The 27,949-nt window shown below is 42.3% G+C and overlaps 1 protein-coding gene across 2 annotated transcripts; it reads right to left on the reverse strand.

Moving 5' to 3' along the window:
- Nucleotides 1-118: 118 nt before the first annotated feature.
- ZNF318 (zinc finger protein 318) lies at nt 119-27,781 on the reverse strand. Of its 2 annotated transcripts, XR_011699592.1 has the most exons (11): nt 27,303-27,781; nt 22,569-22,714; nt 17,244-17,877; nt 14,704-16,128; nt 12,158-12,257; nt 10,696-10,985; nt 6,648-6,851; nt 6,080-6,179; nt 4,946-5,064; nt 1,220-4,539; nt 119-1,104 (listed from the first exon to the last, which is right to left on the reverse strand). XR_011699592.1 is itself a non-coding variant. In XM_071575984.1 (10 exons), exons 1-10 carry the CDS (start codon nt 27,666-27,668, stop codon nt 1,885-1,887), a joined length of 6,039 nt encoding a protein of 2,012 aa, XP_071432085.1. In that variant the 5' UTR covers nt 27,669-27,781; the 3' UTR covers nt 119-1,884. The 2 variants fall into 2 exon arrangements, 1 of the variants encoding a protein (XP_071432085.1); XM_071575984.1 differs by having other exon boundaries at nt 119-4,539.
- Nucleotides 27,782-27,949: the final 168 nt, after the last annotated feature.

Raw genomic sequence — 27,949 nt, forward strand, 5'->3', positions numbered from 1 at the left:
CCTCAATAACAAGGCAGGTAAGAAAATCAGTTCCCCTCTTCCTCTGTGAATTTACAAAGGACCAAGCACTTCATTGCAGAAATTGGAAAAAAATGGGGAAAAAAATTTAGCTGTCAAATGTAAACCAATAAACTCAGGTATTTAATAAAAAATACAGAAGAAAATCAAGAAATAACTAAAAAGGACTTTTTTATAAACCAGGATTTAAACAATCTCTCTGCTCCTTGCCCAACTTCATTTTACTACTATCAAAATGTGTCAAACCTTGCTTTCTTTGGTTTTGACAGCAAATCATTTTCTGATCAAAGTAAGGCAACAATACTAACAAAGGTTTCTTATATTCAATGGAGTAACTATTTAACATCATAAAACCAGCTCAAAGAGCCTTTCTCAAAACTCTCTTCCCTTCTGTTGACTTGACCATTTATACTGGATTTCCAAATTCAGTTTGGACAGCTCTTACATTTCTCATACAAAAACCACTGTAAGCACACTGAAAAATGTCTCATACCTTCTTCAAACACAGTCATGGAAACTGAAGAAAAATGGTAATTTTGCCCCCTCAGGAGGTCCACGTGCAGGTACTAACATTACAGAAATGTGAGCTCTGCTCGGTCCCCTCCTGATGCCTCAGCTTGAGCTTTACCTTGGGTTCTGGACTTCAAACGAACTTCTGCTGATGATGTTGAAAGTAGTTCTTCCCTTGACTTTAGCTGAGAACAAACTAATTTTTTACTGAGCAGGCTACCTGTGGAGTATCTTCATCCTCTACAGTTTCTCAGTTTTATCAAACACTACAGGAGTTAGAAGCTAATTGAAATAAAACACTTTCTCTAAAGCAAAAAAAGACAAGAAGAAAGCCTTGTTGTCTTCCATATGTTTATTTTTTAAACAATTTACAAATAAAAATGTTATATTTATCCAAGCAAACACATTTAATACTTTAGTCTTTAACAAGCTATACAAATGAGAACCATCACACTAGAGCTTTTGGTGACTCAAGGACCATTCAGGGTAGGCATGCATGTGTCTGTATCACATGAAGCGAGTCCAATTCCTGATATCAGGGTTCTGATCTTCTATTTCTTCAGGGCTGGTCAGCTGCTAAATGATTTAACACAAACAGTTACTGGATCATAATAGAACAAAAGAAGCCCAATTCAAATCATGTAAGTGACCTCAGTATGTCTGGTCCAGGTGTCAGGCCACAGAGCCTTACCGATTAGTCTTCTGCTCCAAAAGCCAGTCAGACAGATTTTCTCCCCTTGCTTAGTGAAGTGGCATCCACACACGTGCTCATACAATACAATGAAACAGCTTAAGTACAGATGTAATACAACAGTAATTACAGTTCACAGAGACAGATAAACAAACAACAAAAATCAACTCTAATCACATTCTTGCATTTTAAACAACAAAAGTAAACAAACCCAGACACTGCAGTTCAAGGAAATTTTCAGTTTTAGCTCTTCTGCAAGTCTCCAATTGCTGTTCTTGAGCTTGCCCCAACAGTTGGGCTACTCATAGTGCTACTGACACAAACAGGGTGAGCTGGAAATTATCCAGGAACGGCCAAAGAATAAAAGCCCCCAAAATAAAGAACAAAGACGCACGCATTATAAACGAGATTTCATTTTAATAGCAGAGTGTAGAAAAGAAATTGGCAAAAAAATTCACATGAAAAAACATTTTACATAATTAATTATTTACAAAATAAAGTATGTTCTGCCTTCTGATGATCTAGGTTTCATTTTAATCAAGTCCTACCACAGAATGCAAAATACACCCAAAACTCTCAACTGGAACAAAAAAAAAACACAAACAAAAAACATATACATAATCCCAGCTTTGGCTCCTCAAATATTGGGACTGGCTGGGTTTACTTCAACCCACTGGGCTTTCTGCTACACTTTTAGCAACTCCTGAATGTGCTGTAGCTTCCAAACTACTGTCAGCAGCTTCTGATTGCTCAGTCTTCTTGCTCTGGATCGTGCACATTCCTGTGCCTCCTGAGCCACCCACCTTTCCATGTGTTTCTCTGGGCCCAGGAATGAAAGTTTCCATGCACTCAGAAGACTGACTGTATGTGCTGCCTCTGTCACAACTCAGTGACAGCATTTCAACAGAGCCAGCTTTGCTCTCCTCCACTTGCAAAAGTACCTCAGATGTGGGAGAAATGCCTTGCATTTCTAGAACAGGCTTGACCACTTCTGTAGTGCCATTATTTGAGGTCTGCGATCCAGGCTGCAGCAGAGCTTTTTGAGAAATCTGTGTGCAAAATATATCTTCCTGACTATCAGAAGTCAATGTAGCAAAATCAGTAATCTCTGTTTCATTCACTGTTTTTTCAATGTCCACTTTCTTATGCTTACTGGACTCCAGCCTAATAGATGTTTCTATTTTTGGGACTTCCTCTGTATTCTCATTTAAAGGGCCTGCTGTAAGGATGCTTAAGCATTCATGTTTTACCTTGTTGTCTCCCGAACTCAAATCAGTGCTTTTGAACTCAAGGTCTGCTTTCTGTGAGGGAGTCTTAACGTGTTTCACATCTTCTGAGGATCTCTTGATAAAAATATTATCTGATTTTGCATCAGATCCAGTCTGTTCTAATGATTTTTTTTCATTTTCTGTGACTAAATCTGGGTTGGATCTCAGGTGAACAACGTTTGAGCACGTATTGCCTAACCATTCAGCTTCCTGCCTCTGGGTTTGCAATTCTGAAGCCCTAACCTCATTAGAACTAGACTTTATTTCCGCATTTGGAGCATCTGATAGATCACCACCACTTTTAGAACAAGATTCAGTGGTGATGACCTGTTCTTTTCCATTACTACTTCTTGACTTGTCCCAGGGCAAGTCTGGACTATCAGATTCTGAGTGAGTTCTACAGTTATCAATTAACTTTTCCTCTACCAAATGGGAATTGCCCAGATTTTGAATTTCATTCTGTCTTTCAGGTAACAAAGTCTTTGGCTGCAAGCTATGCTTAGAATTTACTGCTTTTACCTCCCAGTCTTTTGTCTTTGCATCTTTCTCCAAGGTGCCAGGAACATCTGTGTTTGTACCTGCAGTGTTATTTGCATCTTCCTGTCCAACTTTCTCTTGGACCTCAGTTTTCTGTAGATCACAGAATTCCTGACTGCCTGCCTGCTCTCCACCTCCTGTATCAACAAGTCCAATTTCTGCAGGCATCTGGTTACCAGAAACAGTTTTTATTTCTGGCAATTCTGTGACAGACATTTCTGACAGGTGAGGCTGAAGTGACTTCATTTCAGCCTGATTCTCATCAGGAATCAAACTCCCCGTAACTTGATTATTACACTGTGAGAAATCCACATTCTGAGAATCCTCTTTCAAGGAGCATGAGTTACTATTTGTTCTAGCATTTGCAGATAAGTCTGCAGGTTTTGTTAAGTTAGGGTTTTCTCCATTTGGAAGAGCAGAACTTGCAAGCTTACTGTCAGCCGAACCCTTCCCACCACTACTGTAGAAAATACCATAGAGATCTTTAGCATTGGCTGTGGCCAAGCAAGAATTTCGTTTCTCTATCTTTTTTGCCTGTTCACTGAAAGCAGTTGAAGGTGGTGGTGGTCTCACAGGCATTGCCAGCATTGTCTGTTCACTTTCAGACACACCTGGAGCTACTTCATCTGCAGGGATGAGAGCTGCCTGCTGGACTGCTGGTGGAGGGCATGCAGGTAGTCTATCTGAAGTCTGAGAAGACTCATTTTTTTCTGCTGTTTTCAAATCCTCCTCTGCCCCTTTTAAAATTACTTCTTCTCCTCCAAAAGCTTTTGAGATGATATCTGGAGGCAGTAAAAGATCTGCATTTGTTTCTTTTACCACTGGCAGTGGTTTGGTGGTAGCTCCAGAGGATTTTATGGATAAAAAGGTGTTCAAAGGTGCTGGTTTACTAACTGTTGCAGTATTAGACTTCCTGAAAATCATGGTGGGGACCGGTAGATTGGGGAGAACTTTTGCTGGTGTTGATGTGGAAACAACTGGTGTCCATGGGCTAGTATGTGGAATAACAGTTTTCCCAGACAGCTTGATTTCAATGGGCTTGATATGGGATTTCACAGACTGACATTTGTTCTCCTCTTTGCTTCCTTCTGTATTCTCCTCCTTTGGAATAGCTCCTCCTGGGGTTTTATCCTCTCTCTCAGTCTTTTTCCAGCTGAATTTCCCAAAGGAAGTCTGGCTTGGTGATTCCTTTTTAGATTCCTCTTTCTTCTCTTCTTTTTTCTCCTCCACCTTCTCTTCCTTCTTCAGCTTAACCATGATACCCATTTTTCGCCCAGGAGAATCTACTTTGCCTTGAGCTTCATTACTCCCTTCTCCAGACTCTGGGATGCTCTTTACTTCCTCTTTCTTTATTATTTTTGGGGTTTTCTCATCCTTCTCTTCTTTCTGTTTCTCAACTAGTTTCCGTTTCAGCTCATTTTGCCGTCTGCGCTCTGTTTCCAGAACTACAGCCAATCCAGCTTGACGGTCTAGATTTCTCCTCTCTTCATAGAGTGGGTTTTCATCTATGTATTTCTGTGGAAATAAACAGCAAAATTTTAGCCACTGTTTCCATGAAAAACAAATAAATAAATTCAGCTCTTTGACAGTTTTGACTTGTTTGGCGAGTGCCATCTCAACACTAAGAGACCAGAGAACTTCTTCCTACCAAGACACCGAGCTGCTATAAACTCCACTTTCTGTGTTTTCAGCAGAGCTGTCACTCTACAGAAGACACTGTTTCAACCTCATGCAGATAAAAGATTAGTCTCTATGTAGTGATGTAGTGGGAAGCTCTCTTTAATTTAGTTCAGTAGAGTGTACTGAAGATAACCAAATACATATACTCCAAGGAGTGAAATGTCATTCTTCAGGAAAGGAAGATGGAACAAGTAGAAGCTGCCATAGGGAATGTCTCGCTCCTGGTACACCAATTACCAACCTTATATTTCTCATTGTGGGGATGACTTTTCACATGCTGCTCTGCTGAGATTTGATCTCCAAAAAATTCATAACAGAGCTGGCAATAATATCCAGTGATGGGAATCAGAAATTCAGAGCCTGGAAAGGCCAAAGAAAATTATCAGAGAAACAAAACTTAATAAATGCCAAGCTCTTAATGAAGTCAGATGAACATATCAAAGAACAATAGCAAAACCTCCAGCAATATTCTTTTTGGAACAGTAAATGTTGCTCTTCTTATGGTTATAGTATAGGAACCACCACTACCAGAAAAAAAAACATCTGAAGTGAAGAAGTTTGATTACTGTGGTTCAAGAAATTATTTAAGTGCTCTTCATCCGTATTAAGGGAAGGCACTGTTCATGTAGGTTAACATTTCCTACAGTCTTGATCTATTTTCTATCTCTGTGATTATAATCTCTTCAAATCTAAACACCTGGTTTATAAAAAGAATACAAGCATTTTCTTTGAAGTTCACCAAGACTGCATCCTTATGCCTACAGAACCAGCTACTGTTACCTGACATGCTGCAGATTGTTCTTTAGAGGGCACTACTAGAAGTACTCAGTAGATAACTAAAATAAGATTGATCACTGGCAGGCCTGTTTAGACATTCAGATTTTAAATCCTGCATTAATTTTCAAATCACTTACAGCTCCTTCCATATGGCCTTCTCAGACTCTCTGTACCCACACTATACCAAGTACTCAGTAATTTTTCAGGGTGACCTCTGCTAAGAATGTACTAACGAAAGATTCTGTTGCAAGACTATGTGCAGTACTGCATGAGATCTGCCCAAACACAGCAAACTCTTGGGGTCATGCTCTGCATTCTAATATGTTAGCAAAAATCTCTTCAGATCTACACTGAAGAAAGAAACAGTCACTTGGTATTCAAAGTAAAAAAATAAACTCCAAAAGCTGCTTTCCTACGCTCCTGCTTCATGCCTTTTTCCACAGGAACGACCAGGAAATTAAATTATTTGCCTTTTACCTAATAATACAGTATCAATATGTGCTCCTATACTAAAGTTTTAAAATTCCTTTCTCTAAGAAACTGGAACCTACTGGAGGGCAAAGAGGGATGACACTCAAGTTAATAAAAACTAACATACCTTTGGCAGGAACCGTTATCTTATCAATGCGTTTTATGGAGTCTTGTTTGGTCTCACTCTGGGTCTTCGAAGCCCAAGGTCTGTTGTAAGGATCCAGGGTCTATTTGCACAGTGACAGAGGTATACAGGCTCATATATTACACTAGCAAGGCAAGGACACTTGTCTTTTTCCTTTTTAACATCCTTTTAGAACACTGAACATTAAAATCAACGTGCAAATATTTACAGGAAATATCTCCTTCCCCTCCCATTTTGCAATTTACAATGACAAAATAACCTGTGAAAAGGGTAAAATGTAAATGATCGTAAAGGACAGGTAAATATATGAAACACAAGTGGCAAACCTGAGCAAACTGAACACAGGCCCCATTTACACTAGTCAGAACACACCGGTAGCTGTTCAACTGCTCAAGTCCAGTATCAGAGAAAAATAATCTGATAAGCAACTTCTTGGGTTCATTATTACTACTTCAGGTTCTCTTGGAAAATGTAGTTCAATGATGTATGTTTTAGTGTTAATATTTACAGCAATATGAAATGCACTTACTGAAGGAAGCCTGCAACATACCTGTCTGTGTTTCTTATTATGCATATGTGTGAAAAAGTCAAACATGGTTCCGCAGATGGTATTGCAGTCCTTGCACCAGTGGTTCCCTGCATCATAATATTCATAAATATTGGCCAACTGGAAAGGATGTTTGGACGACTGTGAAGAAGATTCTGCTGGCTTCGGGCTTCTGCCTCTGGACTTTTCATTAGTAGTTTTTGAATCCTAAATTGAACAAAAGGAAACACTTCTCTAAGACAAGGCAGGACAGACATAATGTTCTAGAACTCAGAACCTGCCTCCAGCAGAAGCCACACACACATACAAAAAAAAATATATCACCTGCTTTTCAGCGCCCAGGCTAATTCCACTGTTTCAAGAGAGCTGGTATTGCTGATTAAGATGCTGCGTGGCTGCAGTGAAGAGTTTCCAATAAGGTTCCCAGATGTAATGGCTGGATGGTTGTAAGTAACCAAGGAACCAAATGAACAAATTCCCCATGGCATGCACCCTTCCCACTTTATTGGTTTCATTTAACAATCTGAATAGTTCCAATTTACCATACTAGCCAAATAGTGCCCAGAAGATCTAAAATGGTTCCCTTAGAAGCATTCACAAGTTACTGTAAAAGTAGCTTGGATAAAAGCAGAATGGAAAAGGAAGTAAAAAAATAGTTGACTAAAGTATTAAACTCAATCAGCTTTATCAGATTATTTGAGCATTCCTGAATTCTCCAGAAGACTCGTCATTTAGTGGTAATAGAAAGATACTGTTTTGTTAATGACCTAAGCATATAAGGTGAAGAATCTTGTGATTTAAACATGTGATGTTTGCACTTACATGTACAGAAAGACGCCGTATGTTGATATACAGACTCAGGACTCTACCCAAAATTAATACTAAACTACCACTTGCAGCAAAACAAATATTCCCTGAAATGTATCACAAATGAGCCCTGCTAATTTAGATTACAATAGTACTAGATGTATTTTGAGTTTTGAGTTACATTTTCAATGGCTGAAAGCCCATCATGTTATCATTTGAAACCTGCAGGGCACTCAGGAAAGAACAGCATTATTAACTGGCAGACTTGAGTTGGTTGCATGATTCCAAGTTATTCACTATGAGCTTTGAACAACTTTACTTAAGGAGATTCAAAATTGCTAAATATCTGCCTTGCTTAATTTACTCCTTAACACCACCCCAGAGAACATACATTGCAAATCAAGAAATGAAGAGCCATTCAGGCCACTATGCACCCCACAGATATCCCACAATCTAGTTCTTGGTAGCAAGAGTAGGAAGTGACCAGTGAATGCTTGCATGTATTCAGTCTGCAAGAACAGGGCAAAGCTGACATTCTCTTAAACAATGAGGTCAACTTATGGCCTGCAGGAAGTGCATGGAAGGTTGTCCATGATGTCTGAGAAGCACCAATCAAACACAGACAAACACCCACCCAATCTATCCTATAAAAATACTATCTTGATCAGAACTTTAAAAGACAGTGTTTCTCACATAGATAGGTTGACAGCCAACTCTTAGCTCCAGTTTGTGCTTTACCCCAGCTCAAAGAGGCCTTTATTATTTGCTGCTATTTAGAGCCCAGATAGAGTGATCTGTCTGTTTAGCACAGTAATGCTGTCTTGGCCTCAGCACCATGTAACTACTACAGACACTGGTCCAGCAGCAAGGGACCTTGAGATACCATGCAAATAAGCAGAAAGGCATCTGCTTTTGCCCTTAGGTTGGCAGAGTCAACCAACCGCAGTGTCAACAAGCCTGCACCATCTTTATTTTCATGAAACAAAAAGTTAACCATCAGAATGTCCTAGTTCAGCAGGAGGGACCAGTTAACACTGTGGGGGGGGGTGTTCAAAGCTGTGTATTCTACCCCCTCTATTCATTCCCCAAGGACAATGGGCCATTAGCAGCAGCTGCCCAGGGAGTCATTTGCACCTTCATACTCAGCCTGAGGGGGTGTGGCTGCTATGGGCCATCAACAGTTCAACAATACCCCCTGGCTCCCAGAGTTAAACACCCATTGTGTGAGTCCCCACCCAGGGGGAGGGACTGGGTGCTCCCTGAGGGTATATAAGTGGTAGGTAAGACCTTGGGAACTTCTCGCTGGATCCAGAGGAGCAGCAGGACCTTGACAGGAGGAGATCACCGCTCTCGCCCAACCTACAGCCCTTGCCTGCACCAATAGGTTTCTCACTTTTTTTTTTGCTTTGGACTTGGGGGGAGCCACACGGGTCTCAGCACAAGGGCTAACAAACCCTTTTGGGTTTGTGCCCCAGGACACTGGGTTATACTGCTGGGGTTTTGTGAGTTGAAAGCAATTTCCCTTGTGTGTCAGTGTATTTACTGTAATATTATTATTAAAGTTTAGCGTCTGACTTATAATCTCTCTCGCGGTGAGTTCATCTCCCCTGCTGGTTCACCTTTAAACCAGCACACAGAATTACAAGGCGAATCTTAGAGACTAAAGGCAGTGTCCTACGTGCCTACAGATGCATGAAGATATTCCTGTCCAGAACTCAACAATTTTCTATGTTAAACTAAGGAACTATGAAAAGGAGACCAAGTCATTATGGGTTTGGATGATACAAACAATACAAGTTAAAATAATGAAAAATATATTCACACACACCATACCTCAAGAAAAGAAAGCAATATAACTTAATGCAATGTAGGATTTCACAGGCATTGTTGCCTACTTTAGTTTTACAAAGGCGTGGCTGAAACAAATGATTTGTAAAAGTAAGTGGACAGTAAACTTCACTGAAGTTTCAAGAAACAACAGAAACAAAAGCAAGCCTTTATACAGAAGATATACAGTTAGAGTTTTCTGAACCAGACCATGATAAAGCATAAGGAAAAGTTTACAGGATACACAGATTTGAGTGATCTTGTAGGAAATACAGAATCACCAAATGGGTCAGGCCAAAAGGCACCACAGTGGCTTATCTGGTATAACCTCCCTACTCAAGCAGGGTCATCCTAAGAGCACATGGCACAGGATGTGCCGTACAGACGGTTCTTGAGTATCTCCAGTGAGGGAGACTCCAACAACCTCTCTGGGCAACCTGTTTCAGTGCTTGGTCACTGCACAGTAAAGAAGTCCCTCCTCATGTTCATGTGGAACTTCCTGTGTATCAGTTTCGGCCCATTGCCTCTCGTCCTATTGCTTGGCACCACCAAGAACAGCCTGGATCCATCCTCTTGGCACCCTCCCTTCAGATACTTATAGACAGTGATGAGGTGCCCTCTCAGTTGTTATATCTCTTACCCTACTAGTATTTTTCCTTTCTGTAAAAAATTATATACAAGGTCTACACAAAATGCATCTACAATCTTCCATCAGCTACACTTCTGTTTCATATTTGAATAAACATCTGAAAATCAGGATAATTAATTTTCTGAATACATGCATAATCGTTCAGATATTGTATCATACACTACGTCCAAAGTAAAAACTATCCTCTGGAATGCAGTAAGCCTGTTCTGGTACATCCAGCCCTCAGTGGTACAGACCATGTAAGAGAGACCATACTGATGCATACTGACATTTCTTAAGAGAGAATATGTAGCATATACATAATAATCACGTTACGCTGACAAATCATATGTAAGTCTTGAGATTTGTTACTATCACTATCTAGTGAGAAGACCAACATGCTGCACACCTGCAGAGAGCTTTGCTGCTACAAACACTCCTCCTTGAAAGGCCGTGCCAGAAATGCTGTAGAGAAAAAACAGTCTATCCTCCTGGTACAGCATTTGAGACCAAACAGCTACAAACACTCGTGATACTGTTCAATCCAACCAACACATCAGCAAAACCAAGATAAAAACCTGTCAGTGGTACTGAACTGCACAAATCCTGAGGGAATTATAAACACCAATACACTGACTCTCACCTGCATGCACCATCAAAGCCAGTGTATGATATGTGATAACAAATGACATCAAACGATCCTCCAGTTAGTGTTTGGGACCAGCTGCCTCTCCAGTGCCCTCTTCTCTTAGTGGGAAAATCATTAGCACACACGCCATAACACTTTACCTTGTTGGAAGAGGAAGATATTTTCTCCACACATTTTACATTTTCTGACTTGCTGTTCTTTTCTGAGGAATCTTTCATTTCCACGGATGGTTTCCGGGGTTTTTCAAATATGTTAATCCCCAGGATTTGTGCTACTTTGTCAAGCTCAGACTGCTTCTTGTCGGCTGCATCAGATTCTTTGTGCAGCTCTGCAATCTCCTTCATAATATTCTCTTGTAGTCTGTTCACCTCAATCAACAAGGGGTCTTTGTGTCCATCCTTCTCACGACGTTTTTTCCTCAACATCTCTCCTGAACCAGACAAGAAAGTAGAAGAGTCAGAAATGCAACAGGAAAATTGACTTAAGATCTGTACAACAATTCCAGCAACAAGTAAAAAATTAATACAGAATATTGCAGCTGAATCTTGACTACAAAGTTGTAAAGATGGAACTGACTCTCAGGTACAGCATCACTAAATCTGCATGATCCCCCTCTATAAGGACCGCCTCAATATGCACCCTAACACAGGAACCGTAATCCTCAAGAGCATCTGTTTAATTATCATTATTTTCCTGTGCAACCAAACAAGCAAAAGTTAAATTGTATATTCTAACCTGAAAGTACTATTTTCCAAAAGTGAGGGAAATTAGTATTTACTTGGATCAATTAGGTTTTAAATAGGGGAGAGGCTGAGGGAGCTGGGGTTGTTTAGCCTGGAGAAGAGGAGGCTCAGAGGTGACCTCATCACTGTCTAGAACTACCTGAAGGGAAGTTCTAGCCAGGTGGGGGTTGGTCTCTTCTCCCTGGCACTCAGCAATAGGACAAGGGGGCACGGGCTCAAGCTCTGCCAGGGGAAATTTAAGTTGGAGATTAGAAAAAAATTCTTTCCAGAGAGAGTAATCAGGCATTGGAATGGGCTGCCCAGAGAGGTGGTGGATTCACCATCCCTGGTGGCTTTTAAACTGAGATTGGACGTGGCACTGAGTGCCATGATCTGGTAAAGCGACTGAAGTTGGACCAAGGGTTGGACTTGATGATCTTGGAGGTCTTTTCCAACTCAATCGATTCTATGATTCTGTGATAAAGACAAAAAAATATGAGTTTTGTCTAGAGAGGACTTTTCCACCTCCAGATAAGATTCATGAAAAAGTGAAAGGCATGATGACATCTTCAGTTACTATTTCTCACTTCTTATAAAGAAGCACTAAAATGCACAAAGTGCAACTCATTTAACTTAATAAGCTGCAAAACAAAGACACAAGAGCAACTGTTTGCTTTAGTGCAACAGCCAAATTTTGACGTACTTAATTCTAATATAATAATTAGGTTACTACTTTCCCAAGAGTTTTGCATTGCCAGGAGTATGAAAATACTAAGTTACAGACTATTATTACTTTTATCTCCAATTCCAGTAGGTACCAAGACTTGTGACATATCCCAGTTGGAAAGAAGCAGGGGCTGGGGAGGGTAATGCACTTTACCTTGCTGTTTACGAAGCCGGTCCAATTCAGTCTTGAGATAGTAAAGCTTCTTCTGCCGTGCTTCTCGATCATTCTTCAGTTTTTCTCTCTCTTCTATCACCTAAAAAATTGGAAGGGGTGTGGATTTTCTTCTCTTCCCAACACAAGTTAATCCGTCTTGCAAGAATGGCAGCAAGATCTCAGTCTGCCAGACACCAAACACCGCTCACTATTCTCAAAACATTCTCAAGCATTTTAACACCACATGTACATCTCTTCATCTGCATCTGAAGGTTACTGAAGGTGTGGTCATGCTTCAACCCTCTATGTAGGTAGGTTTTTTTTCTTTTGGGCAGCATATTCCCCAAAACTGCTCTGTTTGTTGCACCACTTCCCAAAGTACTTGGGCTCAGCTGATTGTTATCTACAGGGCTCAGCAAGATCAATGCTCTTCAAAACTCATGCAGTGACTTTACAGCCAGCATGTTCCATCAGCTTTTACGGACCTTCACTTTGCCTCCTGCTTTGACTGGACAATTTTAGCTATTATTTAGGTTTCTGCTTCAATCTTATCATAACTGTCTGAAAATGAAACACTAGGATGAAGTTTTTTTTTTGCTCAATAAGAGCAAAATGAGTTCACAAATATATTTTTCACTGATTTTCACTGATTCTCACAGAAAGAAACAAAGCAATTTGCTACAATGAAACCTGGAAAGTTCTTTCAATTCCTTTTCCAGCTTCATTTTTCAAGAGACGAATCCCAATTTTTACCTTCACAATGCTCTTAAAACTTACTATTTACTCTTCCCTTAAACAAACTACAACTTACCCAAGGCTTTGACTTCCCCCCACAACTATGACCACTATGACAATGTAAATGTTGGCAGGATCCCTAGATCCTTCCTGGAGTAAGCCCTTAAAGTAGTTCTACCAACACAGTTAAGCTACATCTTCAATGCCATAACCTTCTGTGTGCTGGTTTTTTTATCACCAAACCATCATTCTCTCATTCTGGGTTTCTGCAGCAAAGGGGCATCAACTGGAGCATTCAAGTTTTTATACTCCACGCCATCCCAACAGAAAAACAAGGTGGGCTAAGCCCAAGTCAATGATGTCTGTAGGGCGGACAAAGTCCTAGAAGTTCTACCAAGATGCACAGATGAGCTACCAGAGTATGTCAGGGAAGGAGAAAACCAGACACCTTTAGCCAACAGAGCTCTTCCAAAAGTACTGTTTCATCAAGAACAAAATTTCAGCCGTGTCAGCTGAAGAAATTATTATTCCTGCAAGCAGTAAAAGCTCATTTATTTGCTTTTGCAGCACATTGTGTAAGTGAAGAGAGAGAAGACTCCAGGAAGACCTTATTGCAGCCTTTTGATACTTAAAGGGGGCTTGGAAAAAAGGTGAGGACAGATATTTTACCAAGGCCTGCAGTGACAGGACAAGTGACAATGATTTTAAACTAAAAGAAGGCAGATTTAAAATAGATATAAAGAAGAATTTTCTTACAATGAGGGTGGTGAGGCATCATAACAGGCCTTTCAAAAGAGAGGCTGTGTATTCTCCATCCCTGGAAGTGTTCAAGGCCAGGCTGAATGGGGTTTAGAGAAACCTGGTCAAGTGGAAAGGTGTCCCTGCCCACTGTAGGGGGTTGGAACTTGATGATCAAACTTTAAAGCTACCCTCCAACCCAAATCATTCTATGCCCCCATTTTAACAACACAGACTGAGTGGACACCAGTTTGAAAACACAAACAACTTCTGGGAATCTTCCAGTTCTTTGACAGTCATGTAACCACAGTTTCCAATTTCAAAATCCTTTCTTCCCCACTACTCTCTAATTATTGTACAAACCAAGGTGACTAGAAGATGAAAACATTAACACCCATAACCTGGTGTCTGATGCTTGAAGTAAAGAACAGTTTCACTTAAATTCTTCTCATTTCATGGCTTTTGTAAGAGTTAATTACTATAAATGTAGAGGGAAAATTTTATGCAATGGTGAATGATGACATCCTTTAGTATGCATTTAAGAATGTCTAATGCAGGTATAACCATGGTATTATTGTATGATGCACCATGTTCAGATGAAGCCTCCTATGTTTCAGTTTGTGCCTATTTATTGCCTCTCATCCTGCCACTGGACACCAATGAAAAAAGCCCAGTTTCCATTTCTTTACACAGTCCCTTCAGGTGTTTATATATCTCTAGATATCTTCAGGTATTTCAATATCTAAAGCTCAGTGGAATAAAGTTAAGCTGTGGCCACTATGTAAATTCTCTCTAAGATTTTGGCTGGTCCAAAAAATCAACTTTGGGTTTGATTTCATCTGTTCTGCCACAGCCCCTGGTGTACAACTTCGGGGGTTTTAAAATGCATTTTTAAAATTGTAACAGATTCATACATAAAAATGCTTAGAAATCTTTAACAGAGGTAAATTTAGTCCAGCTGTTTTTACAGTGGAGCCACTCAGGAAAAAAAAAAGTGCAGCTGAGGGGGAAAAGCTTCCACCCATCTACCATGCAGTCCAACACATTTTAATGTACCAGAATATGTAACATACCTTCTGCTTTTGAGCTGCTCGATTTTTTTCATCCGACATCCTTTCTGCAGTACTTTTGAGAGGGTGTGAAGACAGACGAAGGGGCGCTTTGGAATGAGAAGGAGTGGTAGGGACTTGAACAAGCACAGAACCATCTCTTTTTACATCAGAGGCATCCTTTCCCAAGGAGACTGTCTCAATCACCCGGAGATTGGGACGTGTGGGGTTTGCTGACATGGCCATAGTAAGAAGACCATGAGCTTCTGGCAGTGTAGGATTAGGCTGCTGGGCAGGGGGGTACATGGGCCACCCAGGGGCTGCATACGCCATATAGTGTCCATATGCATCGTATCCTGGAGGAGCCATTGTGGGAGGTGGATAGTTCTGGGGCATTTGAGTGGGAGTGTAGTGGGAATAGCTGGGAATCTGGTATTGGGAAACAGAAGTAGGTGTAGGTGGCAAACTAGGAGGAGTTGGTGGAACCGAGGGAATGAGAGAGACAGAAGGAAGAGGCTGTTCTGGTGCACATGGAGGTATATTCTGTCCCACTGGCTTGTTCTTAGTATATTCTGATTTCTGAAGAGAGGACACATCTTTGGACTGCTGGAAAGAGACGGGAGGTGATGCTGAATGCTGCTGGCCTGACTCAGGAGAACGAGTGTCACTCCGGCTGCGACGCAAGTCCCAGGGGTCCAGTCTGCGAGAGTCTGAAGAGCGACGATCTGGAGAACGAGATGCCAACTTTTTGCCATGAAGGCGTTCCTGGGTGCGAACAGCCAGTTTTCCAATTTCAGCAACACCAATGTCAAGCCCAATCGTTTTGAGTAAGTCATGGATCTTTGCATACTCTGCATTTGGCTCTTCTAAAGGATCCAGCTTGACAGCTGGAGCAGGAGAAGGAGGTGGGCTCATTTTCTGAACTATTATCTCATTGTCACAACTCACTGTGGGCTTCTGAATGGGGAGAGATTCAATTTTGGTCTCCTCATCCTCATCACCATAAAGAAATTTCTCTTCATCCTCAATGTCAGGAAAGCTACGTCTCCTCTTCTCCTGAGCACTGACGGAATCAGCCATCATGCCCAGAATTCGTGAGAAACCACTGCCATCCTGACTGGCCCTCTCGTGAGGTAGCAGGAAGTCAGTATGGCGATCAGCGGGCTCTGACTTGGCTTCTACCTTTTCCTTGTGACTTAAGAAGCTTCCAAACTTCTCTTCAAATGTGAAAGTGTCTTTGGGAGGCCCAGAAAGCGGGCTCCATTCGTACAAACCTTCACGCAACTCCTTATTTGCAGACTCCACAAGAGAGTCTTTGTTAAACCGTTTGAGAAAGTTCTCCACTTCAGAGGCAAAAGGAGCCGTGTTGTTGCTCTGGGGCAAAGAGGACTGACTAGAAAGAGGAGGAAGATCCTTGCTGGGAGCTGGACTGCTTGAAAAACCCTCTGGCTGAAAGAAAGAGAAGATGCTATTCACTACAAAGCCATCTGAGGGGACTAAGCACCTCACAGAACAAACAAAAGAACGTGTTAATTTCCCCTTGAGTTCAAGCTGAATAAAAGAGTTAGAAAAGACAACACACAGTTCAGAGAGAACACAGAAGATTACAAACCAAGTTGCCTGATGATTCTGTAATGACATGTCCTGCAATGAACGCTTATCTCAGAGAATACACAAAACTACACTTAAACTTCACAGGTATTTTTCAAGCAAAAAATCTTTAACTTTTAAATTAAAACCCTGTAACATAATTTTGGATACACTTCGAGTTTGGTCACAATCAAATATGATTTTAACACCTTCATACAGTTAAAAACAATGGCACTAGGGTTATTGCCAGCAAATTATTCAAATATTCCTAATTAATGCCATGCTAAATTGCATTTCCAATAATAGGTATGGAATGGGATCCTCAGGATTGGAGCACTCCTGAGATAAACATGTCACTGTCAAGTCAACACTGATCAGTACAACAGGCAAATCAAAGTGATGTGTTAAACACAAAAAAAGCCAATTTATCACATTGGTCACAGCCATTTATCCTTCCATTGTTTGAATTTTGACACTCAATTGCTATGAGTTGGGCACAAATCAAGTGGATTGATCCCACCATACAGTCCAAAGGGGAAAAGAAAAGGAAACTCAAAAGATGAACAGAGGTAGTGGGGATGCATCAGCTAGTTCTCTAAGTCTATGAAGAAACAAGAAAGAGACACTGACAGGCAAAGAGCTTCGATCAATGTCTTGACTGCCTGTGGTACTAGGAGAGTCATCTTTTCTATAAAAGCTGGCTCAGACCTCAGCATCCTGGGTTGAATTTCCATGAAGACATTTCATTCTGCCTCAGATTGTATATATAGATATATATCTCATTCCTGACGAAATGTCTTCACCATTTAGTTTCTAATGCAATTCTAACTTGTATAGGCCTGCAAAAAGACATCTGTCCTCTTAAAGACAGGAAAGTGCAAAGATTTGGCTTTCCTGTTTTGGAAATCAAATTAACATTCTCTATCATGAGCTACTTTGAAAAATAGAAACATACAGACAGGCAGAGACCAAACCTGAACAGAAGACTCTACTTCCATCTCCACTCGTTTCTTCAAAATAGATTTTTTGGGCATGGGAGGGATTTCTTCAGGCCTGTATGTATATCGAGGCTCAGAAGTCTGTAGTGTGTTAGTCAAGCCAGGGATCACATAGCCACTGCCTGAAACATCATGATTCAAGTTTCTGCTACGCTCTTCTTCTTCTCTTTTCCTCCTTGCACGCTCAAGTTCTCGGAACTCTTCATTCAGGTACGATGGGCTCAGGCTTCTACTACGGCTGCGGCTTCGTCTGCGATAGTTCCGAGTTCCTGATGAGAAACCCTGATGGTCTCCACTCACACCATGCATCTTCTCATCCTTCTCGTACCGTGGACGCTTTATTTCTCGTCCCCTCTCTTCTGGCCTCAGTGGGTAGGGGGATCTCCTCAGTTTGTCACCATCTCTGTCAGATCCACGGGGCAGCTCTTCTCGACGGCCATAATGTGGACTGTAATCTGAACGATGGAGGAAAACATCTCGGCTGCGATAATCGTCATCGTGCCTCACAGTGAAGGGACCTGCAGATTGATCTTCATGCGATGGGTATCTCTCAAGGCCTCGAGAACATGTGAGGCTTCTAGTGAATATTGGACCATCAGCCATATCGTCCCTGTGTAAGAGAAGCACAGAATAAATTTAAGTATTTGAATAAGAATAGATTATCTTACTCCTACTCAAGGGTAAGAAATTTCCAAATCAGTTTCATAACAACATATCCATCACTAAACAGAACCAACATTGTATGTATGTAAAACATAAGAGTAGAGAGGGAGACTTATTTTTAATGGTATTGTTACCTGCAATAGGAATTTGCCTGCAAACATAGTGACATGAACAATTCAACTTATACTGCAGAGTAAGAGCCTTGAAAAATTGATAGGATGGATTTATTTCCGTGAATGTGAAAGACTACACATTTTTTTAAAAACTTACTATCATATTTCAGACCACAATCCCTTTCCTCACTTCTCCCAGCAAGATGCCAAGGTCAGATTTCACACGGATTATTCAAGATGTAATTCAGTTTCACACTGGCAAATACAGCCAGATCCTCTTTTTATCAGCAGCTGTGGACAAGGACCACAAATTCCAGCAACACTTTCTCTTGCAACAGATCAATAGACAGGACTATCACTAATCACATTAATGGCTATACCGCAAAAGAAGCACCATTTCTGATATCATATGAGCCAGGGAGAATAAGTATTATAGTATCATTCCCTTGTGCCAGCCCCTGCATTATTACACACAGTGGATGTGCAACTGGCTCACCACCAGGGTAACCAACTTCTTCTCTTGGCATATCTCCGTGTGGGCCAATTGCTACACGTACCTCCAACTAGGGATACTGTTTTAACTAAGGCCTTTTTCTCCTCCCCTATTAACATCTCTGGAACTGTTCTTTGGATCAGGCAAAAACAAACCAAACCACTTCAAATTTACTAGCTGCTGGCTGATTTTACTCACTCTTATTTCAAAATTTAGCAAGATCTGGACAGAAAACACTTCTCTGAGTGGTCAAGATACCAACTTGAGATAAACTATGTATGATGGCCTATATCCTCAAAAATCACTCCCTCCTACTCAGAAAGGTCCCCCCATAGATTTGAGAAAGACAAATCAAGCCATGCCAAAAGACACCTTCAAAAAAATCTGCAGATAAACCACAGCACCAGTTTTTAAATCACACTAAGGAATAACCAACATGCACAAGGAGGTTTTTTTCTTCACAGTTTACACACGCATATTTAAGAACCAAATCAACACAAAACTTCATCTCTAAGCTGCATCATTGCAAAGCACTTATTAGATACTTTATCAGTGGCAAACACCTGCACCCACCATATTAGATGGTATCTTTCCAGCAAACTATCCTTATTCACCTCCTTCAAAAGCAAAAAATATCCAAAAAGTAGCTAAAATCAGATATCAGACATAAATGTTGCTGTTCAGAACCTACATAAAGATACGTCTATTCCCAGTGTCACCTTTTCTGAGAGCCTGCTAAACCTGTACAAGCTGCATGAACACACCTGGTGGAGTAGCAGATGTATTTCACCTTATACCTTCACCTGATTTTTGTAATCATAATAAAATTATTTAAATGCATGCCTGGCAACTGCCACCTACAATTCAAATACTTTGACTACAATGACAAAGCAGGAGGAGTACTTAATCATACTTTGGAAAGAAAGGAACAATAAACCTACTATATTTACAAAGATGTTCCAAATACACTCTGAACTACAGGTTTTAAGGAAAAGGGTCTCTTCTGTGCAGCGTGGAGGGAAAGGGAGAAGGGTTTCCCTGCTATCCCCTTTGTTCCATGCCGGCAGAGAAGGGAGGGAGAGACAAGAGTTCCAGGTAGTTGCAAGGCAGAGAACAATCTGTTTATTACAAGGTAATGTCCAGTCCTCGGGGCGGCCCCCAGGTTTGGCAGGATTGGGTAAAAACTGAGGGAAAGGAAGGGTCAAAGGTCCATTATCCAATAGAACTGGAAAGGGGCAGGGCTGGCTGGGGCCCTGGCCTGCCCGCCCCCCCCCCCCCCCCCCCCCCCAGCCACGACGGATAACAGAACAGAAAGGGAAGAAGGGCCAAGGAGCCCTCACCAGAGCACCGGAGTGGGGACGAGCACTGCCCAATAGCTGGCCCATCACCAGAACAAAAGGCCTCTGGACACAAAGAGAACTGGCAGGGTGTGGACAACGACCCATCACAACTGAAACGCAGGCAGGGTAACAGAACCAGAAACTGCTTTTTAAAACTTCAGCTGAGTCTCTGAGTTTTTTAAGGTGTTTGTCCAGTGCTGCTTTTGGAATTCATTTCAGCATCTTCCTACAGACTGGAGCTGCTCAGATGACCTTGAAGACACAGCCCAGCAGCACACAATATGCCTACTTACACATGTGCAGGAGGCCAGCTGCTCTGGAAACTTGGGGCAAGTTCTTACAGATGTTTCAGGATGGACCTGTATGTGAACACATACCCTGAGAAATTCACCCTGGGCATCCTGAAAATCCACTGCTGCAAGAGACTCTAAAAGCACCCCTGATTTCCATCCTATAGTATTTTCTTTTTTTTATCGGCTAATGAACCTCTCTACCATCCCAAGGCCCTACTACTTACAGAGAATAATTTGTCAAAGTGATTGTTTGAAATCTCTTAAGTAGAGGAGCTAGCAAAAATAGCTGAGAATAACTAAATTCAGAATTACTTGCTTCAATTACTTCAAAATTTGAAGACACATCTTCAGAAAACACTCTATTTTTAATTTTCTTATTTGTTTCTGGGGGGTTTTTTTGTTTTGTTTTTTGTTTTTTCATTAGAATGAGAACATACCACACGCCAAATAAGAATGTGATATGACCAGCATTTAATCCGATGATGACTCACAATAAGGACCAATTTAAAACCCAGTAATAGATATAAAGTCAGTGTCCCAGTACCAGGACAGGCTCTCAGATAAGAGGAAAAAAGTACATGATGAAAAATACACGATAAGCAATGTCTTCAACCCAATACCAAATGTCTTTTGAAAACAACCAAAATGGCTAGCAGGGAGGAAATGGGAAATTCAGCAGCAGTATCTACATGATTTTGGCTAAGCTAATGGATGACCAGTTTGTCACATACTTTAAGCTTCTTGACAATGGGCACTGCTCAGACAAGTGCAGCCAGAACAGGCAGATTAGACAGGGAAAAGAAAAGTAAATGTAACAACATGAAGTTCTTGCATTCTTACACAACAAATACACAAAAAGTCACTTAAAATTAAAGTCTACATGGTCTCATTTTCTCTTGTTATTCTGATTAAACTGTCACTTTTATACCTTCTCTGGAGTCTATTCTAACCAAGATTTTTACATCTATGGGTTCTGTAACAGAGGTAAAGTCAAAGTTCTTTGTGACTTCCACTCTCACATTAAAATAAACTCCACTATATCTGATGTTGCTTCTAACCATGCACCACGAATGTAATACCTCACCTGAGAAAAGGAAGCAATGGGACAACATCCCCACTTCCCACCCCCACATGTTCACTTGCCAGAGAAGTGCCAGTTCTCCTACACTACATACTGTTTCCTTCTCTTTCCAATCACTGTACTCTCCCTGGCATATAAACTCATTCCATTCAGAGGATTGCACACTGCACAAGGGATTTACAGATTGAACACTGATCCCAGGAGGACTGAGGCAAAGGCATAAAAGTGACAGTACCAAAAACTGAGCTCTCATTTGGTTTTCTACATCTGCTGAAACCTAACTTTACACCTGAGAAAGCCAGGAAATTCACTTATTCTGCTCACTTCCTTCTCCCTGATCTTTTTTCTAACAGTTGGTGGTATGTGTACCAGAAAGGGAAGTGACAGTGGGGGTTTTTGTGCTGGATTCTTACCCCTGACCTGAAACTGCAACTTGTGTGCTCTGGAGCACAAACTATGCCATCTTTAACTTCACAATTCAAGACAAAGAGAATTACTTTACTTGCACAAAGCTTTCTGATTTTATTTCTTTTGTCAGATTGTACCTCTCCTACTACTGAAGGCAAAGATTTCCAAACAGCACTTACTAATATTTATACTTCACTGTTCACAGAGGTATTTTTAATACAAAAGAAGACTCTTCATTAACTGTTTCTCTCCAATTTCAGTCAAAGGACCCTAAGAATTCTAATACATGTTTTATTATGTATAAGACTGTCTTGACTACATTCACTTCTCTTCTGCAGAGTTTTCAAAGTCAAAATAATAATCTTCTTCGAGTTGCTCTAGAACTTTTTTATAGACTACCCTCAAAAATCAGGAAAGTAAATGATTCCTCCCAATAAATGAGAAAGTTGAAGCTTTACACTCTCCTTATACGAAACAAGCCTCATTTCAGTATGGGCCAGGTAAGTTCGTAAGAATTAGAAGGTGGCTGAAGCAGTGAAGTGTCAAATGAAGCATCTCCCTGTGACATCCCACCCCTTAAGGGGAACGAAGTGCCCAGGAGTTGAACGTCACCCTCCCTCCTGCAATATATGCTGTGCACGTTTAGTTTATATGGGATTTAGAAGCAGTTGACAAAAGTTAGAGAAGAAGTATCTGTTTAGTTACTATCAACACAGGCAGAGACTTCTGTTTAGGAATTGCCTGCACCACAACTTGCCAGAGGCTGCGGGAGTATTCCCAGGAAGCATCACTACATGCTTACCCTCATTCCCTAGGCATTCCCTGGGCTAATGAGACGTTTGGGCTCACCCAGCAGAGCCACTCCCCCGCTGTTTCACCCACTCGAATGCCCATCTGCGGAGCACCATACCTGTCACTCAGGTTATCAATTGGTGAGCCCAGTCTATCTGGCAGCCTCCTCCGCTCCGGTGTGCCGGTGCAATACCGGTCATTACCAACAGTAATCCACAAACTGTGTTCCACTGAAGACTCAGAGCGGAGACTCGGTGAGCGTCTCTGTAATTGAAGAGAGAGTGCAAGCCCATCAATCAGGGAATTTTAATCTCAGCTACAGAAAGGCAAGTGACTCTGCTGTGCTTAACAAATGAGACCTGGGGTGGAAGGATCAAGGTAAGGGAAGTTCTAGCCAGGTGGGGGTTGGTTCCTTCTCTCAGGCACTCAGCAATAGGACAAGGGGGCACGGGCTCAAGCTCTGCCAGGGGAAATTTAAGTTGGAGATCAGAAAAATATTCTTTCCAGAGAGAGTAATCAGGCATTGGAATGGCCTGCCCAGAGAGGTGGTGGATTCCCCCCATCCCTGGAGGTTTTTAAACTGAGATTGGACGTGGCACTGAGTGCCATGATCTGGTAAATGGACTGGAGTTGGACCAAGGGTTGGACTTGATGATCTCAGAGGTCTTTTCCAATCCAATCGATTCTATGATTCTAACTAAAAAATCAAACTAGAAAACAACTGTTCCAAATATTTCCATTGTCTTTAATTACTAAAGAAAGGGGAGGGCATTGACTCTGTTTAATTTCTCATCCCAGCTGCTAATAACATGATCTATATTTAAATTATCTAGAAGAGATATTTTCAACTTAAAATACATTTCATAAAGAACCATTTCAGAACTGTGAAAACAAAGAGAAGTTCACAAAGTCCCAGATTTGCTGCTGTCCTCCTTTCTTTGCAGAGAAGCAGCAGCTAAGTAAATGTTGCATAAAAATCAGTGCCAGGAATTTCTTAATAAAAGTGTCTGTATTTCTGGTCCTTTCCAACTTTATAAAGAACATGAACCAAAGTATAAACCAGTGTAAACAAAGGTTTTCCTAGCAGTGATGTTTTCAACAGTTTTCCTCACCTTGTGTTGCTTTCAACAGATAAGCACAACAAAATATTAAACACACCAGTGACACTAGAAATACCTTCTGTAACAGAATTCTCATTACCATTATTTATTAGTAGTAAAGATAAACCAGAGCTAAGTAAAGTTGTCTTTGAAAAATCTAAGGCAGAGAAGGCCTGAGCTAATTGTTTCTGCACTGACCTTCCATTGGACACATGCTCAGTAGACCAACCGGTCAGTTTTGGTTAACTAGTGACACCTCACATTATTCCAGAATATGGCACTAGAATATAGGAATGACCAAAGTAACGGGAGTTCCATAAGAAACAGATGACACTTCCTGAAGACAGATACTTGATTTGCTTTTAAACCAACACAATTAAGATTCTGCTTAACAGGAAGGAACGCACTGGCTTCAGTTTCGCCAAACCAGTCGTGCACTGCATCTTGCTTTCACTGCAGAAAACTGCAGCAACAACCAGCAGGTGCACTGTGTCATCTGCATCCACCCCGAGAACATGCAGCACATTCAGCTCAATCCTCCAAGAGACCAAAAGAATCGTACATAATCTCCAACAAGAAAGCAAAGAACTCCCTCACACATGCCTGAACAAAAGTCACTTGCAGTACAAATCTGCACCAGAATCCACTGTGCACATAATCTTATTCTAAGGTAACATATTAGTGATTATTGTTTTGTTCCATTAATCTGAATCCCACCATTTATCAGAACACATTTTAATTACTTTTTAAGACCAACTGTGCTGTATAGTACAGTATGGTCCTGCAACTGCCTGACTTGAGATACAACATACACAAGTGCAGTTGTCTCATGCAAACACACTCTGTAAGGCTCACTTGGGCCCACTATGACACTGAATTTTGAGGGCTGCCCCAAGAAGTGACTGTCTTCAAGGGCATCTTCTTGTCATCAAGCCTGTTGGGAAGTTTGGCACATATATGACAACAGTCCCAATGAAGACAGAGAAGTGATGATCACATTTGACAACAAACTCTGGACAAAGGGAATAAATAGTTTACATTAAGAAAGTTTGGGATGTTAGGATTGCCTATGACTGCCATACAGGTTGCACAGAGAGAGCAGTTACAGTAGTACATATTTGAACTTCATTTTTTTCCCCCTAGTTTGAGAAATTCCAGTTTTAAAAGATTTGGAGCACTGAACACCACCACTACTCGTTCCTACCTATGCACTGCACTGCATTCTTCTCCCTTCCTGTTCTGTCACCTAAACCACAGTCACCGCTGCCATATTATTGAACAGGTTGCATACCTGCTCATTAATTCTCCATTCTCTGTTGACCCAACGTGCTCCAGTCCTCTAATCTCAGCCAATTTTCTTAAAAGAAAGCAAAGAAGTTGAAACTATAAAAAGAACAAGTACACGGGTCAGCAGGGATAAGTAAAAGCAGCATGTGTAAGCCTTGCAAAAACAAACAAAAGTCCACCAAAATCTCTCACTGTAAAGCCCTGACCTTCCTCTCCTCCCTTACATTTTTCAATACTTGCCCCAAAGCTTTCCTGTCATTCCACATTCTTTCAATCCCCACAAAGTTTTGGCCAACTACTAAGAAACTAAAACCATCCATACTTAAAATGCCCAATACACAGCTCCACTGGCAGTCAGCATCCCAGCTACCTGTGAGAAAACGTGCAGCAATGCTAAGACCCTGGAAATGCATACAGTCTACCTCATAAGCAAACAAACAAACCCCCCAAACAACTCCCAGAATCAAGAAAACGGAGCCAGAAGTCTCTAAGGCTGCTCCTTTCATACTCCAGTTCATATGAGGGATAGAGACATTAACCCAGAGCTGGTACTCAAATCTTTCCTGTATTTCAACCCCAAGTCCTTACCCCACCAGTGCCTTCATTCCATACACTATACTTCCACCCTTATGCATATACTCCCCTCTTCCAAGTCCTCTTTCCTTACTGCAGCTTAAATTCCTCTTCCTCAGGCTTCTGTCTGAATTCATGTCCTTTCTGTGTCCAAATTCCCACTCACTAACACATTTGCCTAACTTTCCACATTTGCACACTTTGCATCTTCGAACTTTTGTAGTGTTTGTCAAGAATAATATTTATGCAAAGTTGGTGTTTTGGTGCCTTCCCCCCCAACACCAAAGGAGGAGCAGGAGGCTTATAATGAAAAACTCCTAGATCAAATTTCTCCAAGTCTGACCCACCAACACATTCAGCACTGAAGCTTTGTTACAGTCAGCACCAGTTTACAGCCTGTCATGGATACCGTGAAATGGGAGACTGATGGTGAAGGTAAAGAAAGTTCTGTTGTCTGTCCCAGTTTTGCCACCCCATCCGTTGTGACCATGCAATTGTCCATCAAGCCACACACCACCACGCGACGTGAATCAGATAAAGAAGTATTTCCTTTCAAAAAATTACTTATTTTCAACCTGGATCTTAATAGTAATGCAATTTGCAGGGCTACCCCACAAGAAACTTAGAGAATGTTGATAAAGGTGAAATACCACACAAAACCCAATGGCCAGAGGCAAGCTTCTTAGCCTGGCTTAGCTCAGCTGCTGTCAAATACAAAATTATCTTCCAGTATCTTCAGAGCAGTTCACCTTTCCATAAGAAACAACACCAACACCTGAATTTTAACTCCACTACAATCACTTGTAAGGTGTTCCAAGGCTGTGACCTCTTCTATGGCTGCAGCTCCAAAGAAACACAGTAAGACCCTGTACCAACATCAGAAAGGGACATTCTCTCTTGGGGTCCCATCAGGACACGATATACTTTTGTTGGGCTGACTTTCAACCACCTCATTTCCTCAAATCAGCTCACCCTACAACTTCACAAGCCAAGTGTGAGCACAAGGGAAGAATATATTACAAAGCAAGAGGAAAAAAGCAAATAGACCATTCTTCCCAACTCTGTGTGTGCCAGATTGAGTGACCACAGAACCACTGCCTAATTTACTCCAGCATGAAAATCTCTTCTTTCAGTGCAATACAAACGCATAATTAACCTACTACATCCCACAGCTTACAGTTATCAGACAAAACAATCGTTGAACCAAGGAGCAACAAGAGAAAACCAGAGTGAATGCCGCTCACTTAAAAAGTAAAATCTGTCTTGACATTTTGGTTTAGTCTGAAAGTGTCTGCATCCAAGAATGCATGATTTCAGATGCCAAAACAGCTTCACATGCCCAAATCAGACTTTGCCAAGAATCGACTGGAATACCCTGTGCACAGCTCCAACTACAAATCAGTGGCTATCAAAGAATACCTCTCAAAGATATAAATCAGGAAGAGTCTTCTTTCTACGCCCATGACAGCAGGAAGAATTCACACAAATTCCTCATTCAATATCCTATTTAAAAAGTTCTATTTCCATTAGTTAAATGATACTTAAGCGCTAACACAAGCCGATGTAAAACGGAGGTGACTAGTTACAACTTCTGCCTTAGCAAACGACAGCATCATCTCTGAGCTTTATCTAAAACGGCTCTCGCCGGTAAGACAGAAATCAAAATGCAATGGAAATCAGAGGATAGACATCGCTAAAAATGAGAATCAAATACTTTTTTTTTTAATTTTCCATTTGGCTGTCTAAGGAGCAGGGAGTCAATCGCCCTTCTCTCTCCGCCCGGGGAGAGCGCGGGGCCGGTGCAGTTTTGCAAGGGCCACGCCGGGCCAGGTGACAGCGCGCCGGGCAGGGGCAGGACCCGCACGGCGGCCCCTCCGCAGTATTTTATTTACCCGGCTGCTGCCGCTGTCTCCGTGCTCGCTGCCGCGGCGGCTCCGGGGCCCGCCGAGCCCCGCTGCTCCCGGCGGCGATGGCAGCCTCCTGCTGCGGTGCGGCGACGGCGAGCGGCGGCAGGGCCCGCGGTGGCCCGACGGGGAGCGGTGCCGGCGAAGCGGCGGCGGCGGACGGGGCGAAGCGGAGCGCGGCGGCGAGGCGGCAGCGGCGGCGGGCGGCGGCGGCGGCGGAGGCCGCCCGTGGCCCGGCCCCGGCCACGATGTGCTGAAGCGGGAGATGCGGGTCGCCGACGAGCCGCCCTCCTTCAGCCGGTGGGAGGACGACGAGGACGAGGGGCCGGAGCGGCCGCTGCCGGAGCGGTACATGATGGCGCCGGCAGTCCGGGGGTCCCGGCGGCTCCTCCGACCCGGCCCCCCCCCAGCCTCGGCCCGGGCGTGCGCGCCGCCGCCCGCCCCGCGCGCTCCCGAGGCCCGCGCGCTCCCGAGGCCCGCGCGCGCGCCGCCGCCCGCCCCGCGCGCGCTCCCGAGGCGGGGGGAGGGAGGGGGGAGGCGGGGGGAGCGCGCGCCGGGCGGGGGCGGTGCCCGGGGACGCCCGCACAAAATGGCGGCCGCACCGCCCCCGTCACAGTTGGGGGTGGGGCAGGAAC

This window comes from Pithys albifrons, chromosome 2, assembly GCF_047495875.1.
Source record: "Pithys albifrons albifrons isolate INPA30051 chromosome 2, PitAlb_v1, whole genome shotgun sequence".
Taxonomy (NCBI): Eukaryota; Metazoa; Chordata; class Aves; order Passeriformes; family Thamnophilidae; genus Pithys; species Pithys albifrons.

Coding starts and splice junctions, on each gene's coding strand:
- ZNF318 (XM_071575984.1), bottom strand. CDS start 27,668: ATGTACCGCTCCGGCAGCGGCCGCTCCGGCCCCTCGTCCTCGTCGTCC. Junction 22,715..27,302: donor GAGACAGCGGCAGCAGCCGG/GTAAATAAAATA, acceptor CTTCAATTACAG/AGACGCTCACCGAGTCTCCG. Junction 10,986..12,157: donor CCGGCTTCGTAAACAGCAAG/GTAAAGTGCATT, acceptor TGTCTGGTTCAG/GAGAGATGTTGAGGAAAAAA.